Source organism: Zonotrichia albicollis, chromosome 15 (genome assembly GCF_047830755.1).
Source record: "Zonotrichia albicollis isolate bZonAlb1 chromosome 15, bZonAlb1.hap1, whole genome shotgun sequence".
NCBI classification, from domain to species: Eukaryota; Metazoa; Chordata; class Aves; order Passeriformes; family Passerellidae; genus Zonotrichia; species Zonotrichia albicollis.
This window is the reverse complement of record NC_133833.1, coordinates 7,976,644-7,999,154: the sequence shown is the minus strand read 5'-3', so window position 1 is coordinate 7,999,154 and position 22,511 is coordinate 7,976,644. Positions and strand designations below refer to the sequence as shown.

Sequence of the window (22,511 nt, the reverse complement as noted above, 5' to 3'; positions counted from 1 at the left end):
GGCATGTGTAAATAAGCAAAATGACCTTTGAAATTTAGAGATAGAATCAGAACATCTTTTAATTTTATTGACTTATTTGCTTCATAAGTAGATATCCATTTTTATGGCCTGTTCTGATGCTTATCTATCACATTGCATGTTCAGGTCCTGATTGACTTCCTGGGGTTACACTAAAACCAGAAGCAGAACTTCTAAAATTGTTTGGCAAAGCTTTGTTTTTATAGTAATACTGACATAATCAAACCCAGCAAGCTCTAGAAATGCTTTAGAAAAAATATATTCCCATTGTTTGATTGCAGCATTTTTATTTAAAATATCAGAATTCCCAAACCACACCTAGAATAAAAAGCTCTGGTTAAACTACAGAGAAGGAAGTTTTATGGAGAGGTGTTAAGGCAGTCTTCCTAGCAGTCAATTAGGCACTCGAATCCAAGATCTCCACAGATGGTTAAAAAACAATCTGGACAAACACATCAGGAATAGACTCAAACACGTGAAAAGCAGGATGTTCATCTGGTCACAGGGTCACAAAGGCTCTTTCCCCCCTGCAGCTATTTTATTCAAATAATATAGAATGACAACCAACTATATTTTTAGATAATTAGTTCTGAATTGCACTTCAGTACAGCATCGGTATTGCTGATCCCAAAAATCCTACTGCTTTTTGAAAAGCCATTCTCTTAAAAAAAAAAAAAAGACTGAAATACTGAAAGTTAAGTGGACCCAGGTAAAAATGCAAGTTTATAGAGCAACTTACCAGATTTCAAATCCTAAGAAAAGCAGTTCTTTCCCACTCCATAAATGTTCATTCTAAATATTGAGTGAGTAAGCTGAATGCTTATTTTATAAACATGTCTACAAAACATATGGACTCTTACTGAAAAAAACACTAAGAAAAATAAAGCCCCTTTTCACCATGTGCTAGTGCAGTGTGCCATGCCTTGCTTTTCAGGAATACTGGTTTTATCTGAGGAGTGTAAGCTAAAATATCAATTTATAATGAAAATCTGATTATCTTAATTGCAATAAAACAAATTATACACTTAATGGGACATGCATGCTCCTTCCAAGCAGCTCATTGTATTGCTGTATCAGTTAAGAAAGCAATATGCCATCTGCAGATGTTTATGTATGAAACCCTGCAGAGGGAAAACATTTGAACTACAGAACAGATTAAATAATTGAAAATGAAATTGCATGATAAGGTGTTTGACAGGGTGGAGGGAAGCAGCACAGTGGAGGAAAATCCATCCCCATGACTACTGGTCCTTCCTCCTCCCTGCTCACTGCTGTTCGTCTCCTCTTGGATTCCAGAGCTCGTTTTATTCCTCAGCTGCCTTCCCACAGCCTGGCAGCCTCAGCACTGCTGCAAAGTGGGGATCTGAGCTTTGATACACACAGAAGAAAGGAGAGTTTGAGTGTGGCTTTAGGAGACATGGCTTTGCTCTGGACTCTTTCATACAGAAAGAAGATGTGTTTGCTGGCTCTGAGGGAAAAGAAAAATTGTTAAAGCAGTGTGGATATGACTTGAATTTTTCATCAGGTAAGAAGTCAGAAAATCAATAGAACTATGGCAAAAGTTACTGAAATATCTTATAAAGCATTAATTTATTCTCTATAACCTATATTTAAAATTGAATGTAAATTTTCCTCCGCATTTTATCTGTGCAATACTTAGGAACTTAAGGTTTGTAATTGAAACATTTGTTGGTCACCTTGAAAGGATGGGACTATTCATCTTTAGCACAGGTAAGAAAATACTTAGGGAAGAAAGCCTTTCTAAAACTCATTTTATTTTAAACCTTTCTTTTGCTTATGAACATTTCAGTAATGTTTCTGCAGATAGAGGAGTGAAACAAGACTGAGGGTTTATAATATCTTACAGAGTTAAACTCTTACTGTGGTAGAGGATCTTTTCCAAAATGCATGGATTAGGGCTTGAAGCAATTAGTTCTTTTTGTTAAACAATTCAATTCTGGTATCAGCTGTAGCTGTGATCCAAGGATGCTGATTCCAATAACATTTATTTATTAGATTAAAAAATGCCAGTATGTATTACAATATAGTTCAACATGCTGTAGTAAATATTAGAGTAACTTATTTTTTAATGCTATGAGATGCTTACCAAGACAGGTGGATTTGTTTTATTGCCAAGGAAATGTTTAAATTGCCTCACAGAATGGTGTGTACTAAATACTGCACTCTTTAACTCCCAGCACAAACCAAAGAATGAAAAGAAATTGCACATTTTCCTGAGAAAAGGACAGTATAGATGGAGAGTGTGCCTCAAACTGATGTAGCAAGTGAACTGGTTAGGTCAGCAGACTTTTCCCAAATGCCAGAGAAGCTCTACCATCCTGAATTCTTGGGAGAAGACACTCAGAATTTGCTATCAAACTGTGTTGTGCATCCATGGAGAAATAAACAAGCCTAGCAAATAGTGCATAAAATATTACAAACTTGGCTCAGCCTCGTGGCCTTTTGAGTCCCCCACAGCTTTTCCTGCTCACATAAAAAGCAGGGAAGAGCAGAGTTTGTCTTTGAAGGATCAGGTCTGTGCCAGCCAGGTGGACACCACAGGCACTGCAGACACAGATCACCCCTGGGGTAAAGCAGCCAGGCTTTAGATCCTCACACTTCTGAAGTGGCAGCAAATCCCATTGGGGACCAGCTGCCAATCTGCCATTGAGCGCCTCTGTCCTTCCAGCACAAACAGCCTTGGGTGTGAGAAACCCAGGCAGGCAGCCAGTGCTGCCCTGGGGAAAGGTGGCGACAGTGCCCTCCTCAAGGGGCTGCTTTTCATGTATTCCATATATTTGTATTTCATATATACACATACCTACATATGTGTGTATATATATACACCCAGTCACACCCTGTGGCAGTCAGTCACAGTCCCTGGCCTCTCTCCTGGCCTCGGGAGCAGAGCAGTTTGTGGAGCATGGTGGGCACACTGTGGAGAACCTAGCTCTTGTTCTGGCCCTACTGACATAGGGACACCTGCAAGGGACTGCAGAATCTATCAGAGCCTCCAGACACCCATAGTGTTTGCAACAGGATTGTACAGTTCTCCATGTCATTCCCCAATGATATAAAGTCTCCTCAAGACAGGTCTTATAAGCTCTTGGAGATTTATATCACACCTGAGATAGCTCAGCTACCTTAGAAGGCATGAAATCAGCAGGATGGCTTCTGTGGAAGTGTTGGAAACAGAGAAGTTTTAATAAAAGGCAAAATAACAAAACTCTACAGAAAAAAACTGAGCCAGGTGCAAGAGGTTCTTGCTCCTGGTAAAACGCCTCACAAAAGTGATTAGTTTCTTTGTTTTCTTCTTTTTCTAGTAAATTGCTTGGTGAGACTTTTTAGCTCCTGTCCAATTGGCTAACCTTAAGTTTGAAGTGAACTCCCCAAAGTCCTATGAGGTGTCTTTTTACTTCTGAGCTTTTTTTCCTTTTTAAGGAGACAAAAGATACTTTTGTCACTCTGTCAACAGAGAGCACATTCCTATACCCCAATACAGCTTTAACCAAGCCAGGTATATTCTCTAGGGAGACTACAGGGCTTAGTGCTAGCCCTGACCACAATTCAAGTCATTTTTGGGACATCAGGGCCACACACAGTCACATTTATCTGCAGCCACTTCCCACTTGAGTAAGCTGACTGAAAAGGGTATTTTAATCAGAATGACAGTGGTAATAGATGCTCCAAAGGGGAGCATGGTGTTTTTTGGATATTTTTTAGGATCCTAATTTGAAGCACCCCAACTTATGTCAAACAGAAATATCAGGATAAAGCAGTCCAGGACATAACTCTGGCTGGAATATTCTTTGAGTGTCTGTGGGAAAACAAGTATGGAATCATAATTCCAATTTAACCCTGGATTAAGTGCTTAATTTTGCACAGGCAACCAAACTTTTAAAAATCCTTAGTGATTAAATAATGGCAACCATTTCTGTGAAAGGACTGACAAATCTGCAGATTTTTTCTAGAATAATAAAACATCCACCCATCCCTCCTTCTTTTTGTGTATCCTCTAACTTCCCACTGCTTCTTCGTTCTCCTTTCTCCACAGGCTCTCAACACCATTACTAGGGGAGAAGAATGATTTCCTTCCAGCTAGTTTTCCAGTAATTTCACAGAGGAATTAAGGTGAGATCAACTTGAGTTTTGAAAGATATATGTGTAGAACATACATCAATTATCCATTTTTAAATTTTAAAATAGCTCTTTTCAGGCCTAGCTTTTCCTTTCCCAGGTTGGAAACAACCTCTTTCTGGCCAGAAAGCTGGTGAGCCTTTAAATTAAGATTAAGTTTTGCACTCAGTGATAAATTCAAACCCATCAAGATGTTATGTTGAACATAACTCTTCCCATTAATATAAGTTTTAAAACCACAGAACTGTTCTAATCCCAGATTTTTTTTGCTTGACTCCTGTTTAAGTTAGAGCTGAAAGAGGAGTTATTTTCTGTATAACTACAATGTGAGCTTTATTTTGTTTACATTTTTCTCAGGTCAGATCTAGGAAAGAGGACATACTATCTTCAATGCATCAGTAGAACAGGAAACTCCCTTTTAGCTATCATTCATAGAGGTTTTGAATGCCATTTGATCTCAAGCACACATAACTGATTAATTCAGGAGGATTGAGTGTATTAACTCACAGTGCTTTGTAGTTCTAAAGAAAATCTAAGTGTGATGTCTAAGCTAGCAGAGTGATGGCAGGACCCAATTCTTCTTTTCTGGTAATACAAAAGCAACAGATTATCCTCATTGGAATCCATTAAACCTTCTTAAATCTTCAGCAGGGACAGATCTTAGAATACTTTATTCTGAAAAGCAAACTTCATCCTCAGCTGGTAAAAGAGGATTTGTGGGAGAGTGTACAAGTTCAGTCAGAGCTGCTATCACAGCTGTTTCTTGTGCATCAGTTATAGATCTGTAGCACTGAGAGTGCAGAACCTCAGAGAGGTGACACCAACCTCCTTCCACAGGGATACATGACCCACTGATAACCATCTGCTTTTCCAGTGCTCTAATTAATCATGTTAGATTTGCTCCAAACTTTATGGACGCTGACTAAAATGATAAACCCACAGTATTCACTGCTTGAAAATCTCCATGCAAAGGTGATTTTAAATACATTTAAAATTTAAATACATTACATTCTAAATAATGCAAGGTTTTGTCCATAGGTTGGAAGATGCTTCAGGATGGATAAAGCTGTTCAGCACCCCAGCGAGATCCTGAACCAAACTATCTCTAACATTAGCCTCTCTCAGTTCTTGAACTTTGATACATGCCACCTTTCCTCCCTTGCAGAATTCTTGCTGATTACAGCTTACACACTGGTTACACTGGTGGGGCTTGTTGGAAATCTTTGCTTAATTATTATAATAAAGAGACGGAAAGAAGCTCAAAATGTCACCAACATTTTGATTGCCAACCTCTCTTTATCAGATGTCCTGATCTGTATCATGTGCATTCCTGTCACAGTGGCATACACCTTAATGGACCACTGGATATTTGGGGAGGCAATGTGTAAAATTGGCTCTTTCATACAAAGCCTGTCTGTCTCAGTCTCCATTTTCTCACTTGTACTCATTGCTATTGAGAGATACCAGTTAATTGTGAACCCCCGTGGCTGGAAGCCCAATATTTCACATGCTTATTGGGGAATTCTTTTCATCTGGGGGCTTTCCCTCATCATATCCACTCCTTTTTTAGTATTCCACCAAATAACAGATGAGCCCTTCAAACATTTGTCCTTCCACAGTGATTTCTACAAGAACAAGGTGGCTTGCATCGAGGCATGGCCATCTCTTACAGAGAGGCTGATTTTCACCACCAGCCTGCTGGTTTTCCAGTACTGCTTCCCACTGGGCTTTATTTTTATCTGCTATCTCAGGATATTCGTGTGTCTTCGAAGGAGAAGGGGTAAAATAGACAGGATGAGAGAGAATGAGAACAGGCTGAGTGAAAACAAAAGGATCAATATGATGTTGGTGTCAATCGTGGTGACCTTTGCAGCTTGCTGGCTGCCTCTCAATATATTCAATGTGGTTTTTGACTGGAACTACGAGGCACTAATGAGCTGTAATCACAACCTGGCATTTACAATCTGCCACCTTGTGGCCATGATCTCGACATGTATCAATCCCATCTTTTATGGATTTCTGAACAGGAACTTCCAGAAGGATTTGGTAGTGCTAGCTCACCACTGCAGGTGCTCAGCATCACAAGAGGAATATGAAAATATTGCCCTTTCAAACCTGCAAACAGATGCATCTAAGGGGTCTCTGAAGTTAAATAATCCCCATGTGGATATATAAAACAATCTAATTGCAGCTTCCAAAATTCTGTATTTTGCTGCAGATGGCCTCTTTCTGCAGGTCTTGGTCATGTCACCACCAGGTTTAGAGGAGGTCTTTGCCATTTAGTTCAGCAAAACCAGGATTATGCTCCCATAGGCACAGTCTTAACAGGTACTTTATGATAGTATTAATGCTGGTAAAACCACTTCCAACAGCCCTAAAGATCAATCATAATAAATTACAAACAGTATTAACATCTTACTTTTTTAATCCAGTTTTGAAGTCACTGGCATGCTACCTTAACTCCAGTAAAAATGTTTCCCTTTCAGCCACTGATGGGGTTGTCCTTCCTAAACACCTGTCTTCCCCCAGGTAAACCCTGAACACTCTTCTATTCCTAATTTCAGCATCCTTTCACACACTGTTTTCTGGCATTTTTATTTTCCAGCCCTACACCAATCTGCAGATTAGAGGCAGTTCACACTGTAAGGAAGGCCCTGGAAGTTACCCTAAGACTCCACCACCTTCCTTTCAGCCCCCTCATGCAGTTTGCTTTGGCTCAGTACCAGTTCAGCCCAGAAATTGTATTTTAACAAGGGAAAAGCTAAGAGCTGGATTTTTTTTTATGAACACTAAAACAGAACCCATTTGATGTACTGCAAGTTTCACTCAGAATGATGTTGTTCAAGATGAAATATATATTTAGCATTTCTCCTAAAAGCATTGCATTCTCCAAAGCACCAGTAAAGATTCATTGTTTTCTCTCTTACCATCATCACTGCTCCTCACAACAGACCTTTTAGAATCTCCATTACCAAAACAACCCACTATGAATTCAGAATCAATTTTATTCTAGCTACTTACTCAGATTTCTCTTTCAGTAGAAAATTAAGTTTGCATTTAAATTTCAGCAATATTTTCCCCCATATTTCTGCACTAGCAAGAGGGCACACTCGAGCAGATGTGGTCATTTCTGTTCACAGAAACACAATTTCTGTATTTGAAAACATTTTCTTTTGTAACAGAGTGCAGAGAAGCCTAAAGGGATAATACTGAACACAACTTTTTTTTAAACTAAAACATTTTAAAAAGCACTTTCCAGTGTGGCCATAAAAAAGTAGCCAAACTTCTTCATCCATAATAGTGGCAACATAAATAATCAGTTAACATTGAGCTGTTTAAACACAATACTTAGAACACTTTAGTCCAAAAATTCACCATGGTTCCTCGTGTTCAAATTAAATATAATTAATTACTTGTACTGCTAAACCCCCCCTTTTTCTTCTGGGTTTCAAAACCCCTTGTTCTAACATTTGTACATAAGGTAAAGTATTCTCTAAATTTAGCAATTTATGGATGCCCACTTAAGCAAAAAAAATTCACATTTCAGTGAGCTCCTTGATGACTCAGCTGTGATGGAACTCACCTTAAGGCTGTGAAGTTCTCTTGCAGAGGAAACACTGCTTTCCATGGGCATCCAGTTCCTAAAGGGTTTGGGCACAGCTCTCCTGTTCCAGCATTGGTTCAGAGTGCCTGCACCACCCTGCTCATCACAGGAGCTCTGCCACAAGAGCCCCAGCAGCTCCTGCAGATGCTCAGGTTTGTTAATGCCCCAGATCCACACTGAGGGAAAAGACCTCGGTGAAGTCCCTTTGTGTCTGAGCCCTTAGAAATCATAAAGGCAGCCCCATCACAAGGGTAAGGATGGCAGAATCAATGACATGGTAATCAAGTATCTGAGTGATAGGTATGGATTAGCTTTGGCATCATTTAGGGGTTTTTTCTAATTAAATCAAATATCATGCATTTGGAATTGATTACACAAACCTTAACATCATAGAAAAGAAACCAGGAGACAGCTAAATACTAAAAAGGCCAATGATCAGACTGCTGAGAGTATCTCAGCATTGACTATTCCTGTGAACTTCCACCCAGCTCACTGGGCTGCCTTTATTGCTGATACTCTTCATCTGTGTGCCCAGCACAAGAGGCATTTCATCGAGTTAAGAGCAGTAGCTTGCCGTCAGTGGCACTGGGGCTGTGCATGCTCAGAGGGGCTGGGCTCTGGCCAAGGGGAGGGGATGGAGCTGCTGCTCTCACCCCTGAGACCCCTGGCTAACAAAGTGATTCACTGTCCTCATTGCACCTGGCTACACTGAGAGCAAATCTGATCCAGGAACTTCACTTTTCCTGGGGATCCCAGTGCCTGTACTGAAAACCATCCACTCCTGTCAGAAAGTAATTTCCTAACAGTGTTGTAACAAATGCTGGTGTCACACCTGCCAGAGGCTGGGCCATCAACTGAATTTCCCTGGGTTTGGAACACAAATCTCTAGCACCATCTTCTTTGAATTTAAATACACTTTTACAGCTTCAGGGCCCATGTTTAAAGCATTTCAGAAGCACATGGCATTCACAATTTACTCTAATTTATTAATACTAGGATAGCAGTTCAGATTACTCTCATTGGCAAATATCTCAGACAGTATTTAAAGTTTGAATCAGGCCCAGCTGAGATTCCCATGTGTGAGCTTGGCCTGAGTGGCTCCCATCCCATCCTATCCCATCCCATCCCCCAGGTGTGCTTACTTTTACAGCAGAGGTGGTCTCAGTGTCATGTTCCAAGTGGTTTTAAAGCAGCCATGAAATGAATTCTGGTTCAGATAATGTGATGCTGATGGATGGTCTCTCTGCTGTCTCTCCATGGAAGCGCTTGGGCAGTATGTATTAGGCAAAAAAAAGGAGATTGCCATCACTTTTTGTAATAGCAATTGTCTACTCCTGACATCCTGATCAGAGTTAAGCACTCAATTTTTCCTTCCAGTCTGAAATGCTTGGCATAAGAGGGTTCTTCATTAGCAGGTGGGAGCTCTCTGAGCAATGACACTGCTTCAGAATCAAAAGTGAACAATAATACTTGCGCCTTGATTTCTCCTTCTCATTTCTTTCTCACAATTTCACTTGACTCAAGTGTTGATGGATGCTCCATTTCTGTCCTGAGCATTCAATCATCAAGAATCTCTCCTCAGAGCTGCACTTGCAGCAATCATTGTTAACAGAGCAGAGGATCCTCACTGTCCCAGACGTCACTCTCAGTGCTGCACATTCGCTCCCTCATCCACTGCCTTCCTCTGCATCCTGGTCCTGAGCTTCCAAGCAAGTCAGGAGGAGCCAATTGACTGTGACAGGAATAGGAACAAAGAGGAATCACTTGTTTTTAAAGCATAAGTATTATGGACTCCAACATGGTGTGTGACAGCAGTAAATGGAACTGCAATAACTGGTACTAAAGATTGCTCAAGTTCAACTGGCAAATGTTGCCCTGTCTTGGGTAATGCTGATGACTTTATTTTCCCTTGTTTTATTGGTATAGCCAAGTAGAAAATATACTAACAGCATTTCTCAGCGGAAAGTTGTTCCCTGATGCAGCCAGCTGGAGAACTGTGAGCTGCCTTGGGGAAGCAGCACCATGGAACTAACTACAGAAACCTAGAGGGGGAGCCTGAACTCCCAGTGCTGTTCCAGCACAGAAAGTCTTAGATTTTAAAAAATAAAAACTGTGCCAGAGCTTTGTTTGAGTGGTTTGGTCATGCAGACCAGACCAATGTATTTATAAACATCTTTGTAAATGAACTGTGTCCTTATATGTCTGTGTATTTTATGGTGGATTGGTTTCACTTTAAGCACCTATAACCTTATAACTGGGGTTAGATACTTGGGAACTGCCATTCACTGTGGAGATTATTCCATTGAGCAAAGAGCTCAGTTGATCATTGACTGTAATCCTGTCTGCGGACAAAGGCAGTGCCAGTGCTGTGTGTGATTTAAAGACTTTGATTTCTCCCATTGACTGACAAATAAATATTGTGCTGTGTAAAACCATCCCCCTGGCCAGCTGGTGAATTGTACTGTCTGTAACTGGGGTAGGACATTTCTCATTCAAACAGGGCACCAGAGCACCAAGAATCACCAAAAGGTCCAAAGAAAGATCCAGAGTTCCAAGAGAGAAGCAGAGCCTGCTGCAGGTCAAAGGGATGGCCCTGGAGGGCACAAAGGTACCCAGGAAGGGACCAGAGCAGAGTTCAGGTGCGTGAGGGAGCTGCTGACCCAGAAGAGGCAAATGAGGAGGAGGAGAGGACACAAAGACTGCTCAGAGGAGAAGAGGTGACCTCCAGAGATGTCCTGACAAACCCAGAGGGGTACAAAGCACACTCCAGGGATAACAGTGTGCTAAGGTGATCCTCTAAAGTATCGGGATGAGAGAAGAGAGGGAAAAAAGACACACAGAAAAATTAAAAAGCAACAGGGTATGTGACAAACGAGAAAAAAAAACTAAACAAAAGGAATAGCCAGCTCAGTTATAGGAGACAGAAAGAAAACTTTTAAAAGCTAAAAGGTACAAGGCAGAGGAAGAAAAAAAAATGGGAACAGGGACAGAAAAATAGATAAAAGTAGACACAGAAAGGCAATTTTAAAAATGAGAGGAGAACAAATCTGTAGCAAAGCTTTGAGAAACCTCACAATGAAGGAAGGGTCAGACAGGCTGCAGAATTGAGAGGAACCTCACAGACTCCATAAACAACATTGTCCCTTCAATTCTATGCTAATAAGACACTTAGAAATATTCCACAATGGCAACTGTAGAATTATCTTGTCTACTATCACTCATTTTTAAACAAGGTTCCTTTGGTTTCCATGCAAATGCACTGACTGATGCCTTTTATTTAATTTCCATTTCATTTCACTTCATTTCATTTCTTTCATTTCATTTCATAGATTTCTCCATTAGTCACAGGCTATTTACATAATGTGATGGAATTGGCACGTGTGGAGCTGCTCTCTGCAGAATTCACTTCACCCTCACACCTGGTAAGGAAAACCTGTTAATTCACGTAGGTGTCAGGGTTGTAACACTCCATGAATTAGTTCTTCCAGCCAGGAATGGCTACTAGACTCACAGGAAGCTCTGAAAGTTTGGGTTCCTTCTAAAGAGGATCTCTCACCCCCCTTGGCAGCTCCATTTTTGGTTGGAGACTCCTGCAGAGTTTAATTGCTTGGACTCAGACCTGCAGTACAGAGGCACAGATCTCCCAGGGCACCCTGGCACTGCCCAGGGCACCCAAATCTCTCCTGTCCTCAGGAAGGGCCAACAGACTTGTCTACTAACAAGTTACAAAATTATTTATTTTGGGAGGACACTTATTTGGGTGGTAGAGTTGTGTCAGATGAGTCCATGTGTTAATTCTACCTTGAAGCCACCTCAGGAATTGCCATAATTAAAGCTACTAAAAGCCAACCCATTACTCTAGTCTGATCAAATTCCCAAATTTGGCCAGTGGAAGCTGTTCAGTCCCCATCAGATTATTGGGTTTGGGGGTGGGAGTTGTATTGGGGTTTTGTTTGCTTTTCAGATAAATGCAATCACATGTTGCATAAATCCTTACACGTGAGAAGTAAACCTGGGCAAAAGTCAAAAGTCTTTGTGTAAATAGAAGAAAGGAGATCCCAGAACAGTTTCTCCAGAACTCCAATGCTTGGCAGACAGAGCCCCCAAAACCTGACCCACACTGAGGGCATAACCATCTTTTTGAAATGTTATTTATCAACTAAAACCTGCTAAAACTTCACTTGCACTTAGGCATTCAAAGAAAACCACTGACATACTGCACTGAGTCATTGGCTGAAGGAAGGGAAGTCCTGTGACTGACTGGGAACAAGATTCCTGGCTTCCCATTAAAGATGAACTTGAGACTCCTTTAAAAATTTGCCCCAGAATTAGCATTGAATCCAAAAGCAAAATCTGAGTTGACTGGAAGGTCAACAAACACAGGGGGATAATTGCTGCTTGATGTTCCAGGAAACCCAAGCTCTGACACTAAATTTAAAAAGAAAGCCTTTGATGAATGATAACAAAAACTTTCTTTCTTCCCATCCCCATCATGCAAACAGACCAGACACAGACATACTGAGGGCATTATGCAAGAAAAACCCAACAATCATGGAAGTCCAAGTATCCTGTTAAACCTCACATCTTTATTCATTGAGATACTCAAAAATCAACTATTTGAAGGGAAAAGTTGTTTTCTGGGTTTTTTTTGTTAGCCTAATTTACTTTGGTGACTTATCAATTTACAGAGTTGATTAGCTTTTGCTTTGAGCTCTTGCCTCTTTCTAAAGAAAAATACAGTGTATTAAGATTTTAGGAGTACTCAAGCCATGTTAAAAGGCTGAGGTGAGTGTTAAAATATTTTCAGTGTGTTTCTGCATGGAGGGTATCTGCAGCAGCTGTACAAAAAGCATCTGAAAATAGCAGCAGCAAGTTATGAGCAAAAACAAATTATGAACAAAGAAAAACTATGAACAGTCAAATTAATTTAATCAAGGGTTACTGTACATCTGCTGCTAAGAAATAATAGCTGCCTCTTGTTTTCTTGGAAAAGCTAAAAAAAGTCAGCTGCTAGTTTAACAATTAAGTAGAATTTTAAAATATGCAGAATGACTGAACTGTTAAGGATGTGAAGGGGCCTCTTGATATGATCTAATCTAACCCCTGTGCTCAGTTAGATAAAGTGCTTTTTTTCTGAAGTATAATCATAAATTCACATAATTAAAACTTCACCAGGAAGCTGCTCTGGGTGGGTGTAGCTGAACCACCACTGACCCCACCAGATGTTTGGTGCTGCTCTGGTTCAGGATCTCCCCACTCTGAAGAATTGGGGTTTTCCTCTGACCCAGTTCATGTTGCCGACAAACTGGGAGCTGAATTCTCTCAGAAAAACCAAAATCTCTCAGTGGAGACCACTTCAGCTGCCAGCACAAAGGCAGAGGTGAGCAGAGATCAGTGTAAAAGGTCGACAGATATTCATGAAGAGGAGCTGCTGGTGGAAGAGGAATGAGCCTGGTGTGTCTGGGCAGATGTGCAAGCAAAAAATAATTTTGTTTTCCTTTTTTTTTTTTTCATGCAACAGACCAAAGCAGGGCTGAAATCAATAGAAATTTGTTTCCTGCCCACTTCATCTCTGGGACCCTGATGGGTTTGGAAGTTGATATTTCAACAGAGAAACAGACACCAGCAGAACCACCTTAGACAAGCAGAAACCAGAAATCCTGCAAATTACTGCCATCTGCATTTTATATTACATATATCTAGAGGATGCTTGTCAAGTTTGATCTCCATGAATATCTGTCAACCTTTTATACTGACTTCATTTGCTTTACCTGGAGAGCAATCAGCAGGTCCCCGAGGCAGGCATTACTCACATGCCACCTTCAACAATCAGATCAGCACCTGTTTGCTCCAAAAGCTGGAGCCTGGTGCTCAGCACTGAAATGAGATGTGAGCACAGCTCACAGCCTGGCCCCAGCTCCAGCCCTGTCTTGGAAAGGGCCTTGCTCACCATATGGTGCTCCTGCTACACCTCTGCTATTTCTAGCTCCCAGCTCTATTGGAATTGTGATGGAGAGATTTAGAAATAAGGTTTTGGTGCCAAGATGTCTGCTCAGCACACCGTAAACCTTCTTGCAGGTAGTTGAATCAGCATTGTGCTATTATAGCACAGGTTCACACTACTCCCTGCTTTTCCTTTACCCAAGTCCTCAGACCTACTTTTACCCACTTTGCTTTCTCTCCTGCTCTTCTTGCAAACCTGTGTGTCTGGATTTAAATTGGCTTTGGCTCTGACATCATTTAACCAGATGGAAAGAAAGCTAACTTATACTCTAAACCCAGGCAATGAAATGAGTCCTTCACTCCTTGAACAGCTCATTCTGCCAGCACAGGCAGACCTGGCCACCCTGTGCCCCCCAGCCCATGCCCAGCCCTCTGGGCACAGCTTCCACATAAAGTCAGGTGGAAAACCAGGTACTGACAACTCCTTATCAAAAGTTTCCCACACCCCAGTGCCAGCTTTAGGCAGCACTAAATATAAAATAACAGTTCCCCTACGAGCATCCATTTCTAGATAAATTGTTCTAAAGAATTTTTGGTAGACCAAACATTCCTCTCAAATCAAATGATTCAGGCTATATAAAACCCATTCTTTTAACCCTACTGTTCAGCATTTAGGGTAATCTCCCATCTAGTTTTAACATCTCAGCAGTCATCCTCCTGCAAAAATGAACACTTTGCAGTCCTAATCAAAAAGCCTTGAAAGGCTCCAGAATTCCCAGGGGGTGACAGAGGTACAATGGATTTCTCCTTCACACAGCAAGGAACCCTCTTAAATGTCCCCAGCGGCAGCCAAGACAGAAATCTGGCTCACACAGCACTGAGTACATCAAAAATGAGCCACTTTGGTGCCAGGGGTAGGAAATGTGTTATTATCTGGGATGCTTACACAGAAAGGAAGGTTTCTCCCAGACTGTTTCCTAAATACATAGATATATGTTTCATATATATATACCCTCATGTATTCATATATATACATATGTAGTCATATATACATATGTATTCATGCATATATATATATTCTGAAATGTATATGAGAAATGGATTACTCCTTCTCAAAGCTCATCACATTTCTAGAATCCTCCAGTGCTCAGTTTGCTCTACCTGGATTTTCAGTTTCCCTTCCTCTCCCTTCTCTCTACCACTCCCTTGCTTACTGGGTAAGAATAGAGATCGTATTTCTCACAGGATTTAGCAAGGACATCTGCATGATACAAGGAGTCAGTACCAGGATTTTACAACCTGTAATTCAGGTATATCAATCAGGACAGTGAAAATTGAAGGTTTGATTTGCAGGGGGAACAAAAGCAACCAAAAACCCCTCAAAAACCCCCAAAAGTTAAAAAAAAACCAAACCAAACAAAAACAAACAAGAAAAACCCAACCAAAGCAAAGAAACAAAAATACAAAAAAAAAAAAAAAAACCACCCCAATGATAAAAAACCCAACCAAATTCACCAAAAACACAACAACAAAAACCAAAAAACACAATAATAGATCCCACAGACAAAAACCACAGCAAAGCACCAACACACTCTGGAGCATTTACCAGCCATCATGCATACATGAAAAAGTTGTTTCCATCCACTTAGGTAATTTTTAAAATTAAAAAATAACTAGTACAAAGCATCAGGAATCAAAGATCAATTTTTGGCACTATTAAGCAAGTAATGGGATTTTTGGCAGCAGAATTCCTGCACACTAAACTACCAAATACCAGACTCATCCTTTTCCTTCCCAGAGATTTTTGCAGCACTGTGCTTTCCACAGCACCCCTGAGACTCTGGAGAAACACTGGGCCTGCAGTGCAGAGCAGGAATTCCTCAAAAGACATTTTCCACCTTTTTCGCCTCTGCAGAGGTGATGCACACATCAAAGGAAGCTGCCCTTCCACCACCACCTCACCAACTCCACATCCACATTCCCAGCCTGGGTGTACCCCTGGCACTGGGCTGGGTCAGCACAGGAAGTTTGGATCTATATCCTTGTGATCTCTAACTCAATATCAGTTTGAACTTTCCTAGGGAAATCAGTGTCCTGCCAACGTGGTCAGACAACTCTCCCCATGCACGAATTTTGCTCTTTAAACACTTCCAAAATGTGAAGGTGTTGGATATCACAAAGAACACACATTTGCAGATCAGCTCCCTCATTTTTAGTGTAACCAAAGGTCAGGACAAACTCAGCTCTAGATCCTTGTCCAGGTTTGCTCATTCTGCTTTGACTCCCAGCAGTCCCTTTCTGCATTTTCTTGGAGTACCTGCAGCTCTTCCCCAGAAACCCAGAGCTCTGTTTGCCAAAGTGCCACACCTTACACCAGCACTGCTACCGTGTGCAGACACTGCCTCATCAATGAATTGAGACAGCTGCATTTAGACAAAACCCTGAGAGAATCCAGACCAGCTTTGTGCCTGAGCTCCCCGAGCTGAGTTCCACATCATGCTCATTATTACGTGAGTAAAGCTGAAATTGTATTTTCCTCCTAGTGGCTCCTATGTAAATATGAAGAGCCTGAATTTATGCAACAATCAGATTTTTTCTTGGCTCAGTCTTGAAAAGAAGGAAGAAAAATAACCAAAAGTCTCTCCCCATCTCACTCTTTTATTGTATTGACATTTTGTCTTGTTATCTCTGGAGCCTCTGTCACAAGGCTTGTGGAATTGCTGCAGTCCATAATAATTACTCATCCACACCATAAACCCATCACGGCACAGTCTGTCATTATTGCCATATATTGTCATTATTGTCATTATGTGCCACCCTTGTTTGGGCAAGGCAGCAGCTGTGGTGGGCACACCTGCAGTACAGCTGGGTTGGGCAGCACAGCAAGAACCTGCACAGGGTTCTTTACACTACCTTCAGCTGGGACAATTCTTCACTTTTTTTGAAAAAAAAAAAGTAAATCAACAAAAAATTTAAGAGGTGTAGTCATTTTATCACCATATTTCCTACTGGTCTTTTATGGGTACAAACTATTATTGTGTTGCAGAAAATCAAGGCAGAATTATGCTTAGATTGTATCTAATTAATTTTTCATACTAAACCCTTCCTGTTGCCAGATGGCTGATATGTGGCCATTTAGAAACCAGAAGGTACCAGTCAGAAAACAGACAAAGCCATCAGCTTTGTTCACTGAGCTCCTTTTTAACCTGCAGCCTGGCCAGACAAATTGTACTGTGTGCCTTTGAACAGGAAAGTCATTTAAGAGATGCACAAATCTTTACAATTCAGAATAATTCTTTTTCATTCAAAGCCATCACTCTCCAGGGTAAAACCTAAGGAGGACAGAGTATTAACCTTAGAGTTGTCTTTTACTGTGTCAAGAGATCTTTGTGTCACCATCATCCTCATCATCTAACCCGGGCCCTTGAGACAGAAGCACATGGAAACCAAGAGCCTGGGTGTGCTCCTTTTGTCACCTCCAAGGCACAGATTGGTGGCAGAGAAAGAGCCTCCCCACCAGGGCAGCTGAGCAAGGGACAGAGAGTGCTGCCAAACCCAGCACAGCCACATTCCAGCCCCAAGTTTGTCTTTGCAGAGAGGAGCAAAGCCCCATCTCCCTGTCACAGGTGAAGCCCCAACAGGGCAAAGGCATTTCTGTCCTGTGTGTGCCAGCTACCCACTGGCTAACATTTGACAGAATGTCACACAGAAAGGGGAAAACTGCTCCTTAATTATAGCCCTTCTGTTGTTCCACTCAGGGGTTTTATTAAAAGGGAAAAAGCATGGAGAGCAGCTAATCAGCTGCTCTTAACAAATGAAGGTCTGGAGATTGATTTTTCAAGTGATTAGTGGTGCAAACACACATTTTCACAACTCAAAATCTTTGCATTTTTTATCCAACTGCTATTTTCATTAACCAAGGAAGGGTCAGAGAGGGACAGTTAACAGCCAACATCATCTTCAAATACTGATGGCTTTATTACCACAGCACACAGATTTAAAAACCTCTAGTGCAGCTCTGTTCCCTTAACCCCAGGAGCTCCACAGGTGCAGCTTAATTAGAAGCAAAAGCTCCTGTACCTTTGCACATAGAATCCTTTCATGACAAGCCATCACTTGCTGGACAAAACTCCTCCCAGTTTGGCCCAAGCCATTCCCTGTCCCCAGCAGCATTTAGCACCATTTCTGCTCGAGTTAGAAGCTCTAATGACAGCAGCTGCCAGCAGCCTGTGGGCAGAAATAGGAATGGGAAAGGCTCAGACAGATGATACGCCCTGAGGGGAGCTCACAGTGTCACAGTGAGCGTGGTGGCATCACACAGGTCACACAGCCTCTGAGCTGGCCCTGCTCCTCCTGTGCTCCTTCCCATCTGTGCTGGTCCTCCAGGTGTCCAGCACTCACAGCTGGCTGCTGTTGGCACTGGAAGCACTGAGTGCCCAGCACCCACCAAATACGAGCCACCAAAACCACAGTCTGCTGTATGGATTAATTGTGGCAGACATCTTTTATGGAAAATCCTTTCCTTAGGATTTTTCCTCCTGAGAAGCTGGGAGGCCTCAGGAAACAAAATGTAAACAATGATTATCTGCTGCTGTGGAATACAACAGGTGAATCTATGATTGGCCCATCTTGGATGTTTGCAATTAATGGCCAACCACAGTCAGCTGGCTCAGACTCTGTCTGAGACACAAACCTTTGTTATCATTCTTTCCTATTCTATACTTAACTTAGCTAGCCTTCTGATGAAACCCTTTCTTCTGTTCTTTTAGCATAGTTTTAATGCAATATATATCATAAAATAATAAATCAAGCCTTCTGAAACATGGAGTCAGATCCCAGTCTCTTCCCTCAACCTGAGACCCCTGTGAACACCGTCACAGATTAATAACCAGATATAATTTAAACCTCCAAAAAGGACAGTTTTAATAAAACCATCACTTGTCTACCACTTGTTGCCTAATTTTCTGAAGGTGGAAATTAGGCAGGGTTCACCAGTTGCTCTTGAAGAGGAATCCACAGCCTAATGCAGGGCTCTCACAAAATACCACAAGCCCCAACCTTCCCTTCCCAGCCTATGTCACAGGCAGCAGGAGCAAGCACTGGCAACAGCCATGGGACAGTTGGACCCCAAATGGCACAGACACTGGTGCAATGCATAGTCAGGAATGTTCCTCCTCTCCCTAATGCAGCTTTAAAGCCATAAATCACAAATGAATACATGCAGGACCTGGATGTTGGTGCCTCGTGCTCACACAGGCTCAGAGACAATCTCCCTGCAGCTCTCAGTGGAGTTCATTCATCACTGTGGGCCCCTGGGGTTATCAAGGTATGAGAAGGAATGCATTACATAAATATATATTCATCACAGGGAAGAGAACAGCCAAGACCAGTTTTCAGTTTTGCTTCTGCACTTAGACATGCTTTGTAGATATTTTCCTTCAGCAAATGACTCAATCCATCACAATTAAAGTAACACAATATAATCTTTCCTTTGATTTAATTGCTCCCCTTCTGCCAAATAGTCAAGTTCAAAATACATTCAAAGCAATATTTAAAATAGGAAGATTATTTTCAAAATTAGCACAAATCTCCTAATGGGTTCAGAATTACATGCTGGGAGTCTTGCAGTGCATTGGGTTTTGGTACTTAATTTAAAATGATTTCCAAGGTATGCCAGCATGAATCCGAGTTATTTCCCAGGGAGCTCTAATGGACTTGGGTATTCAAATCCCTCAGAAGATCAATCTTCTCTCCCATGTGCTGCTGCAAACACTGTCCTTCCCCCATGTGCTCTGGGCAGAGCTGCTCCTCTTGGACCCAGGATGGTGCCCACAGCCCATCGCAGGGACCGAGCCCTAACCAAGCCCTGTATCCTCACCAGGCACAGCATCTCATCCTCACCATCATCTGCATCCCAGATGTTTACCCAGCTCAGGAGCAAGGCCAAGGGGAAGGTCCCAGGTGAGGCCACAATGAGAGATGCACAGGAAGACACCAAGGAGAAGCTCCAGACAGTGTCCATGGCTTTGGAAAATGCTCATGGAGAGGCAAGGACCAGCTATGAAACCAGGCCATATGGCCCCAACAACTCTGATTTGACATGACAATTTAAAAGTTTTCACTGATAGTGCCACAAGCTTGCCCCAGGTAAAGCACATGTACAGGAATGTTTGTTAGACTACAAAGCAGAGCTGTGCTCAGAGCTTTGCCACTTCTGTGCTCTGCTGCAAACCACTCAGACCACTGCAGTGAGGCACCCACGAGGGGAAGGGAAATCACAGGTAAAACTACAGTCTCCAGCTGTCTATGAAGATGCTTAGATTAAAAAAAAAAGGCAAAACAACCCCCCCCCAAAAAAAAAACCACACAAAAAAACCCCAAAAAAGCAAAAAAAAAAATTCCCCAAAAAAGCCAATCCCCCCAAAAAACCAAACCAAAAACCGAAAAAAACCCCAAAACCAAAAACCCAAAACAAACAAACAAAAAACACAAAAAAACCAAAACAAAACAAAAAAACAAACAAAAGAACAAACAAAAAAAGGATAAAAAAACACCCCAAAAAAAGAAAAACTAAAACAAACAAAAAAACCCAAAACAAACAAAACACAAAACAAACAAAAAACCAAAACAAAAAAACAACAAATAAAACAAAAAAAAAAACAAAAACAAAAAAAGACAAAAACAAACAAAAAATCCCAAAACAAAAAAAAACAACAAACAACAACAAAACAAATAAGACAAATAAAAAAAAACAAACAAAAACCCCCCAAAAAACTAAACAAAACTCCAAACAAAACAAAAAACCAATAAAACAAAAAAAAACCCAAAACAAAACCAAAAAAACACCCCAAAAACCACCAAAACACAACGAAAAAATAAAAAAAAGAAATGGGAAAAAAAAACCCCAATCAACCAAATAAAAACCCCAAAAACAAAGCAGCAAGGAAAAAAAAAAAAACACACACACAAAAAAACCAAACAAGCAAAAAACCCCCACCTCTGCTCTGAGCTGGATTTCAGCTGTAAAATCCCTGTCCTATTTCAGCAGCTTGGTGACAGCCGAGGCTGTGCTGAGGAACCCGAGCTCTGTGAGCAGCACAGGCTGCTGCTGCCATCTGCTGCTCTGGAGCCGCAGCACATCGGGAACAGCGGCACAGAACATTAAGACTTGACTAATTCCTGTCTGGCATAAATGAAAATCCTTCAGATGCCTGAGGGTCTCCTGTGCAATTTAGAGATAAATGAGGTTTTAGGCAAAATTTGCTTACATGTCGGAAACATCACTTGCAAATCCTTGCTGACACAGTCCTTGATGCTGTATGAAATTAGACACAATGCCCTTCTAGAAGCAAAGAATGGGATAGAAACAGAGATGGACACTGAATTTTAGGGTGAAATTACTTTTAGCTTTAGCTTAGTCAGTTACTTTTAGCTCCTCAGACAGGAGTTTAGCCCCTGCAGCTCAAAAATCCATCCAAGGAGAAGAGCACCAAGCTGGTTTCCTAAAAATTATGTTCTGTTTAGGATAAACAGAACCATCTCCATATATAAAACCAGAGAGAATCCCAGCCTCTGACCCAGCTCCTCCACTGAAGGCACTTGCAGAGGCTCTCAGTCCCCACCTGGAAAAAGCCTTTTCAAAATAGCCAGCTTGCACCCAGCCTGACACAGACAGCAGGTCTCAGGACATTGGTGTGATTTTCACCAGGGATATTATTTTGCTGGTCCCAGTTCAGCTGCTTTGTATGAGAACCATTTTCACTGTTCTTACAGAGAGCTATTTATACTGACCATTGGGCTCTGCCTTAAGCACTTAAGCCTGCTGTCTAGCCAGAAAAAGGCTTCCCACCAACTTCCATCCCTCTCCCTGCACCTGCTGGTCCCCAAATGCTGATAAAGGTGCTGTGCCACACGGGAGTCAGGAGGAATATTTCTGTCAGAGCACAGCCAATATAACTTTTAAATTTCCTTGGTTAGGGTCACAAAAACCTGCAAATTCGGGGGCCAGAGGTGCTTGTGTGTCCATCAAGAGAGCTGCAGCTGTTGGTTTGGCATCCCGAGCACGCTGGGGGCTCCTGCCAGGGCTAAAAGCAGCGAGCGCGGGCGGCGCCGCGATCCCCGCTCCGCACGTGTCCTGTGTGCTCACCATCCCTGCCCAGGCAGCCCGGGGAAAGGCTCTGCCTTCTCTGACACAATAATTGAACTCCATCTCCTAAGCACCAGGGGGAAAACCCAGCTGTAGGAACCGCTGTCACAATAGAAATGGAGATGAGTGCGGCCCTGTCTGCTTTAGCAAAAGGCCAGGATAAAAGATTCCTCTCTGGAAATTTCTCAGCTGCAAAACCTAGACCCACATCCACAGAGGAAACTCACATAAAACTCTGACATGTGTGACGGTGGTCACAGGGGTCTCAGGCTGAGGGAAGAGACGAGGATCTGACTCCGTGTTTCAGAAGGCTTGATTTATTATGATATATATTGCATTAAAGCTATACTAAAAGAATAGAAGAAAAGGTTTCATCAGAAGGCTAGCTAAGCTAAGAATAGAATCAGAAAGAATGAAAACAAAGCTTCTGTCTTGGATAGAGAGTCCAAACAAGCTGACTGTGATTGGCCATTAATTAGAAACAACCAAGATGGGCCAATCACAGATGCACCTGTTGCATTCCACAGCAGCAGATAACCATTGTTTACATTTTGTTTCCTGAGGCCTCCCAGCTTCTCAGGAGGAAAAAATCCTAAGGAAAGGATTTTTCATAAAAGTTGTTTGTGACAGATATGTTTTGCAGAGCTGTTTTTTGATGCAGCC

At 41.7% G+C, this 22,511-nt stretch overlaps 1 protein-coding gene across 1 annotated transcript; it reads left to right on the top strand.

Annotated features, from left to right (window-relative positions):
• Window positions 1-11: 11 nt before the first annotated feature.
• Window positions 12-10,191, top strand: LOC102066003 (neuropeptide Y receptor type 6). The gene is made up of 3 exons (XM_005483608.4): window positions 12-1,543; window positions 4,073-4,149; window positions 5,194-10,191. The coding sequence occupies exon 3, from the start codon at window positions 5,212-5,214 to the stop codon at window positions 6,328-6,330; it is 1,119 nt and encodes a 372-aa protein (XP_005483665.1). The 5' UTR covers window positions 12-1,543; window positions 4,073-4,149; window positions 5,194-5,211; the 3' UTR covers window positions 6,331-10,191.
• The last annotated feature ends 12,320 nt before the right edge of the window (window positions 10,192-22,511 follow it).

Excerpts from the sequence above, each read along its gene's own strand:
- LOC102066003 (XM_005483608.4), top strand. The coding sequence starts at position 5,212 with ATGGATAAAGCTGTTCAGCACCCCAGCGAGATCCTGAACCAAACTATC.